Here is a 7,500-nt window from a genome sequence, read left to right on the forward strand (position 1 = left end):
AGTGAGAAAGAGAGAGAAATGTAGATGGGGAACAGAATATGGGCTAGGATTAGAGAACAGAGATAATCTTTACCTGTGTAAGAATCCTGATGCTCCTTCTCAACTAGCTCCCATTCCAGAGTGAGGAAGCTGATGGGCCCAGCTATCAGGACCTTGGCAACAGTGCAAGAAGACAGGTCAGGGAGCGCCAATCTGGCAGGTCACTTGATGCATACAGGGAAAACTTTCCAAGGCAGTCACGCAGAAGGTTCTCTGAAGAAGGCCACTCAGGGCAGAGCAAGGATGACCACGAGGAATATGAACATGAAGACCTTGTTCCTCAATCACACTTGGACTTTAGAAATGGCTCAGAAGATGGCAGAGGCTTTGCTCCCAGCCGAAAGGGAGTCTCACCCAGGGTGCTTGCCAAGAAGTCCCCTGGCCGGGCCCAGGCAGCTTCACACTCTCCAAGAACAGATACTTACCTGCACAGTGCAGAACTTCATCCCAGGAGATCAGGCCGGCACAGAGGAAGTATTCAGAATCATGAGATAGGAAATGAAAGAGATTACCACACAGAGAGAAATGAATGGGAAGGCATAAAAATAAAGCAGGAGCAGGAAAATGGCACAGAAATGGAGGTCGATGAGGACTATAGGGACGTTGAGGCCTTTGAAGATGGCGCAGGAGAAGCATACCAGAGAAACAGCTATGGCGGCAGGCTGAGCTCATCTATAGGGTCCAGAGACCTAATTAACTCAGACCAAAAACATACCTCTCTTGATGACACAGTCAACAAGTGTGTGAATGGCAGGCAGTTGTTGAGGAATGCCTTAGATGGGCTCTTTGGGGAAAGTACCGCCAGTAGCAGTAAATTGCCAGTTGAAGCAAAGGGCTCAGGCAAGCTTCAGCCAGAACTTGTTGAGCATGGAAGCTTCTTCCAGATTGGACAGCGTAACAGCCCTGGTGAAGAGAGCTTCATTCTCTCTATTACTATTGTCTTTGCCAAAAACTTGGAACAGGTATGTGTTGTAGTTGTTTCACTATTTTAGAATCTGTATTTGACAACAATGTATTTTCTTAAACTTTTTATGAAGATTTCAATTAAACTAACATTGATATTCCTCCTTCCAGCTTATGCCAAATAAGATGCAAGTTAGTGAACCTGCATGCTTCTGCTACTCCCTGATGGGCTGCCTGATCAAGACAGACCCTATAGAGGACCTAAAGCATCCAAACTTCTTAGCAGAACGAGCAGCTGGGAACATCCGGGCTACAGCTGCCAACCTTTCCACGTATTTCAGCCAGAACTCAGAGCTGCCAATCCACCTCCTCGTTGGCGACTTGTGCCTGGCGAGCACTTCTGTCAACTTGTCTGCCTTTGAGGGTGCTGTGGCACTTGTCCCAGAGACACCCCTCACAATTGAGGGAGGTTATCCACTGGTCCCTGTGGTGGCAGACCCAGCTGACATTGAGGAAGGAAAGAATCCAGTCCTTGGGATTGTGGCAGAGCTGTCCAAGGGGCCAAGGAGTGAGTTGTCAGTCAGACATCCCACTGAGATGGTAAAGATCAGGTCTGAGAGTCACAACTCCTTGAACTCACCCAGTGAAGCATCGAGTGATGATAGTGACTCTGAGGCTGAGCGGCAGAGGCAGGTATGCCGCTCACAGTGGGGGAGTGCCCATCACAGTGAGGGCAAACCAAAGACATCCTTCACTGGTGAAATGCTTGAACAGAAGGAGCTGGCTAATGAGATCCACAAACAGCGCCTGCAGCTCCTCTGTGCAGCTGCTATTGAGGTAGAAACGTGGAAAGAGGACCAACAGGAGCTCTTCTGGAAGCAGGTGAGGTAGACAGGGAAACTTGTAGTTGGATTGATAACACTTTTCTAATATATAATGCATTCCATTTTTTCTCTACCCTCTCCTTCCATCTATATGTCTGTATTTTTGCAGCTATACTCAATATAATTTTGTTTTGATGTCATTTTGTTCAGATTTGTAATTATATGGTTGTGTTGGTTTCTTCACTCTAGTGGTGTGCTAGGGAATCTGAGCTGCAGCGGCACTTGGCCGCTGAGTGGAGGGTGCGAGTTAATACCATAGAGGGTAACCTGCGTAACCAGATAGCGAAGTGTGACACACTGCAGAACAGGCTGTCTTCAGCACTCACCAACTTATCAGCAAGAGAGGTCATTGTCAAGAACAGGGAACAGAAGGTAAGTGATGGTCCAGTGGGACCATTATATGAGAGGGGAGGATTAGGTTGACACATTGTGACACTGAGTCACAAAATGCATTAGAGAACAGGTGTAATTGAAAAGGGAAGGGTTTATCACTTGATCATCACCACTGCAGCTAAAATGGCTGGAGGATGAGCTGGAGCAGCAGCGGCAGATCCTGAAGGAGCGAGACAAAAGTTCAACGGCAGAAGGCAGAAGCATGGCCGACAATGACGTGTGGGAAGAACTTGTGCTGGAGAGGAGGAAGCGAAGAGCACTGGAAAAGCAGGTCAGTCATGTGATTCAAATATTTAGGGCATTTACTGGCATTGTTAGGGAAATGTCTTTTATCATAGGGAAATTATTTGGTAGGATTTGTATATATGATGTAGAAATCATTTGTAAGGATAATATTCATGAAGTGGACATCACTGGCTTTCCTTCACAGGTTGAGGAGTTGAGAGGGAGAGCTCTGCTGGCAGAGACAAAGTTACGAGAGGAGGAAAAATTGTCAAAGGAAGCCTCCAACCTGCGTAGGGAAAAGGTGGGTCATTTGCTGCAGAAAAGGATTTAAGCAATAAGAGTTTTGTATGTAGATCTCGGTAACGTATTTCAACACCAGTAGGGAAAATATATTCCCTCTCTGTCTTTTGATACATTGTGTTGTTGCTTTCTGTTTGTCAGGTACCTTTGGCTTGTAACACATATGCCACATATTTTTCTAACTTAGGAGAAGCTGTCTGAACAGTTAGCAGCAGCAGTAAGCAGAAAGCAGTACTACAAGTTGCAGTGGGTGCGCTCGGTTAGCCAGCTGCACCAGCTCCACGTTGCGCAGGCGCAGGACACACTTGCGATCAAGTATGTTATCCTAGAGGAGGAACTATCTTTACCCTATGTAGCTTGCATGGATTGAGATAAGAAAGTAGCCTAACCCTCTCTGGACGGGTGGTACAGCATGTGTACCGCGCATTCAAAAGCCCAGTGGCCGGGCGGCACAGTATTGTGCCAGCCATTCAATTGATTTAGGCCTAATAATTCGAATGCCCCGGCATTTGGACATTCAAGGCTAGAATTCCCCCGTCGGGGATGGGTTAAGCAATGTAAGGCATTGAAGCTAAATAAATTTTAAAATGTATATTTTAAATTTACACTAGGATAGATAAAGAGTATTCTCTTGCTGGCTTGCGGATACCAAAATATGTAAACATTTCATCTGCTTAATCTAATTTACCAGATCTGAGGTTGTGAGTTCTTCCCCGGAGCCCTTCTACCCTTCCCCTAGTGGCGCAGTTGATCATCTACAGGAGGAGAGTCTCGAAGACCATATGCTCTTCCTTGAGCCAACAAGGGACGCTCGCGGCAACAAGGTCTCCCCTAAGAAGAGCCTTCAGGTCCGAAGGACGTCTGAGGTTGGCAACGGGGTGATGTCGGAAAGTGCTGGTAGACGGGGACACAGAAGGCAGTATGTGGAGGAGGAGGACTCAGAGCCAAGAAGAAGGTCGACCTCGAGCACAAGGCTAAGTGCCGGGGAAGTTGATAGATCCCACAGAACAATGAAGAAACTAGGGTTGGGTGTGGAAAGTGACAGCGAAGAGTTTCATGAGTTTCGAGAGCTATCTGCGCCTAGAAAGAGGCCAATGCAGGCCAGCCCACACAGAGGGAAGCAGGGGAGACGGGACCCACATGAGGAAGAGAGAGAAATAATGGCGCCAGATAAGGAGATGAAATCGCCAAGAACGGGGAAGTTGAACAGGAGCCTAGAGCTGGAACGGCTCATGAGGGAAAGGGAAAATTTGCTTGAGATGAGCGACTTTGAGCTGTATGAATCTCAGCTGCATAATGTGGAAAAGAAAATCAGAGAGGTTGTTGAGCTATAAGGTGACAAGAGTATTCATATGTAAAGAATGGGAAAGTCGCACTAAATGCCAGGAAATTATCTGGAGGTTGTAAGCAAGTGTATCAATGGGACAGGAACCCCTTGTGGTGTGATATCTCATGAGGAGGCAGCTGCATTGAGGGACTTGCTCTGCATGAGCTGATCCTAGAACATGAAGCCAAAATGTGACATAAATGCACAAATATAACATAGAGTCTGATGAGCATATTTCTCTTTTTATATCTTATAGACTGGTAATACACACATGCAGCAACAGTGATGGAAACCAGTTCAGTTTCAGAATTTATTCACATTTCATATTGAAAAGACAGAAACTTGGTGAAGTAGATTGATTAAAGTGTTTTGTGGAAGTAATTTATAATGAATAGGAAATAAAGATGTGGAAGTTGTTGAAATGTGAATATTAAGTAGTCACAAGTACTACTTTTGTTATTTATGTTTTTCTTTTCAATCAAATTAAAGAGACTTGAAAATAGGTGAAAATTCCTACTTCATCGTACTTTCATGTGTTGAATTTTAATGATGAAAACAAAGAGGCTTCCTGTATGTTAGTGCCGAAACAAAAACTTTTCATCATTTTCATATAATAGAGTTTTCCTGAGGAGGAATGAATTTGATTTTCCTCTTAACATAAAATAACATTAGTTTCATATCATTCTCATTTTATGTTTTTCACATGAGGGAAGAAGTATATATTTCCACCGCATATACACAGGAACACTAATCTTTCACATGCCTGAACGTGTCCTTACAAATTGAATACATTTCGGCATTGTCATCCAGTCCCTCCTCCACATTACATTGTATTCAGTGTGAAATGGTTAATGATAGAGAAAAGAAACCGTAAATATTGTGGAATTTAATTTCATTTATTTCATTCTTATATGAATAAGGAGTTAACTATAAAACATGTACAAACAGTGTATTTTTTCCAGCATAAGTTACTACAAAAGAAATGAAGCTTAAAGAAATACTGATGGTCAAGATTAAACAAAAAAATGAATGGTGTCCCTTGCCTGGCAGTCGTAATGGGCAAAGTTGGTGGTATTTGTAATATGTACTGCCACCCATTCTTATTTGTAGAAACAAATAAACTGTAGATAAGGCTTTAATACTTTTTTGCTTTGGCCTGTATTTTAGGACAAACACAAACATTACCAAAAATGCATGTGTACTTAGTTTATAAGCCTAAAACCTTAATATTTATGAGTACAATCAGAAAAGTGAGTTCCTGAGAGACCTTGGTGAACAGAGGTGATAAAGAGGTGTTTGAATCTAGTAACACGTGTGCTCCAAACCTGCTGGAATCGGGCACTGTTTTATCCGTGGGAGTATTTGGGGCGAGTAGATTTCAGGATTAAAGTGAAAGGAGGGATAGATTATCATTGGTACCAATTTAACCTTCACCAAATAAATGTGATTTTAACATCTTGACTAATATTTAGCCATAATTGTGACTCAGTAGAAAAGGGCAGTACAATCTTCGTATTTTTTAAAAATTGAATCTTGCATTCATTTACAGATCCATAACAATCGGTGTTATATTTTTCAGCTCGCATTGAAAGATAAACCCCAATGAATGGCCAAATACTGTATAAAGAGGGTACACTGCAATCATCCATGCAGTAATCAGGGGGGCCAGCAGGTTTTTTACCAATATTCTTTAAAAATCCATGAAATCTGATGTAGCCTTTCCTGAACATTGTCTTTAATACTAGGAAGTAAATGTCCTAAAATGATGTCACTTTCATAGAAAGGGGAGTTCAGTTCAGTTCAGACAGATTTGCGAAGACGTCGCTTTGCCCAGGCTATATGCACGAGGCGGCCCGGCCTCTGTCAGCTATGAGTGCTGACTCATCTTATCTAATCTTATCTGATCATCATCGCTGAATTCAATTCAGCTCAGTTCAGAGAGATTTGCGAAGACGTCGCTTCGCTCGGGCTGGGCCTTTCTGACTGGATTCACATTTCTTCTCCCAGTGGAGATAATTGCTAGATCATCTGCATATGAAATGATCTTGCACCCCGCTGGGAGTGGAATGTCGAGAATGTTTAACACGAGTGTGTTAAACAGAGCCGGGCTAAGGACCCCTCCTTGAGGGGTGCCATTCTCCAGAGGCAAATGCCTGGAAAGGTGACCTTGGAACTTCACTCTGGCAGTTCTGTTCCGAAAATAATTGCCAATCCAGGCAAGCAGTCTGCCCTTGATTCCCTTGCGGATCAGGATCTCCTGAATGGCAAGAGGGGTAAAATGGAGGGGGGTAAAAAATACCTAATTTATGCCATGCATATTTAACTCCTTACTAAATAATTACTACTGATCAGACCCAAATTAGATATTGTCCATTAATAGTTTAATAAACATATGCATTAGTTACTTTTTTAACATTCTGCTTCATTTTTTTGGTTTTATATAAAAGCTTGATCAACAAAAAATTTATGGACAATGACAAAAATATATTAGCTCATTCACTAATTTACAAGAAAAAATAATTCATTGCATGATAAAGAGCTTAAATCTGAGAAAAAGACCATGCTGCTTAAAATCAAATAAGAATTATAGTAGTGGTGGTTTAAATGCCTTATTTTTTTTAGAAAATTACTTCCGTAGTTTGTATGAATTTCCTGGGCTCCCAGAGTATCGAAAATGTCCTCCAGCCGTTTTTTCATTTCCTCTTTACTATTACCTGCCCTCCTTTTCCAAATATTTTCAACAATCATGGTGTAAGGTTCAATAGTTCATATTTAGCTTTATAGTCCTGAATTGACTGAGCGGTTGCAAAGTAGTCTTTTCTTTCTGGTATTAGTGTGTTTGGGACAGTATCTCCAAATACAATTGTGAAATGACTCATTAAGATCCTGTTTAAGACCATGTAAATGTCTTTTCGTTGGTTATTAATCTTTCATAAACCACTTCCACAAAGTTGAATTGTGTTTCCGGAAATGCAAAGTACACATCCCTTTACTGGTGACTTCTCTTGATAACTGCTCTTGAGTGGAGGTACCAAGAATCACATGATTTAGGACATAACTCTTGCTTAGGATTATTGTCTGTCAATTAAGAGTCATAAAATGTGGACATCATAAGCTTAATTTTTTTCTCTTGCAATTATTATTTTTTTATTGATATCTGAAAATAACACTGCAGTCTTTCATTTACTCTCAAGGTAAGCTGATTTTCCCCCTAAAATGGTCCTTTCATCACCATCTACTTCAATTATATTTAAACAAAATCTGAATTCCTGTTCCTTCTTCTAGTCACATGATTTATACATTCCCACCTGATAATTTCCAAATATCCACAAATACTGTAATTCTTTCCAGCATTGTAGGCTGAGCAACATCTCCAAAAAAGTATATTAATATTGGACAGTACGTCACTGAAACCTTTTCTAGCAAGGC

General features: G+C 41.8%; 1 protein-coding gene across 1 annotated transcript in view; it reads left to right on the forward strand.

Annotated features, from left to right (window-relative positions):
* LOC122257061 (uncharacterized) overlaps nt 1-5,210 on the forward strand; it is a 15,437-nt gene extending 10,227 nt beyond the window's left edge. Inside the window, exons 5-11 of the mRNA XM_043022112.2 lie at nt 120-1,001; nt 1,114-1,824; nt 2,016-2,198; nt 2,338-2,490; nt 2,650-2,745; nt 2,932-3,059; nt 3,436-5,210. Of these exons, the coding sequence (XP_042878046.2) occupies nt 120-1,001; nt 1,114-1,824; nt 2,016-2,198; nt 2,338-2,490; nt 2,650-2,745; nt 2,932-3,059; nt 3,436-4,078 (2,796 nt within the window). The 3' untranslated portion in view covers nt 4,079-5,210. The remainder of the gene's footprint in view (nt 1-119; nt 1,002-1,113; nt 1,825-2,015; nt 2,199-2,337; nt 2,491-2,649; nt 2,746-2,931; nt 3,060-3,435) is intronic.
* Nucleotides 5,211-7,500: the final 2,290 nt, after the last annotated feature.

The sequence above is a fragment of the Penaeus japonicus genome, unplaced genomic scaffold, assembly GCF_977035675.1.
Source record: "Penaeus japonicus unplaced genomic scaffold, GWHDUDI00000001_assembly GWHDUDI00000025, whole genome shotgun sequence".
In the NCBI taxonomy this organism is placed as follows: Eukaryota; Metazoa; Arthropoda; class Malacostraca; order Decapoda; family Penaeidae; genus Penaeus; species Penaeus japonicus.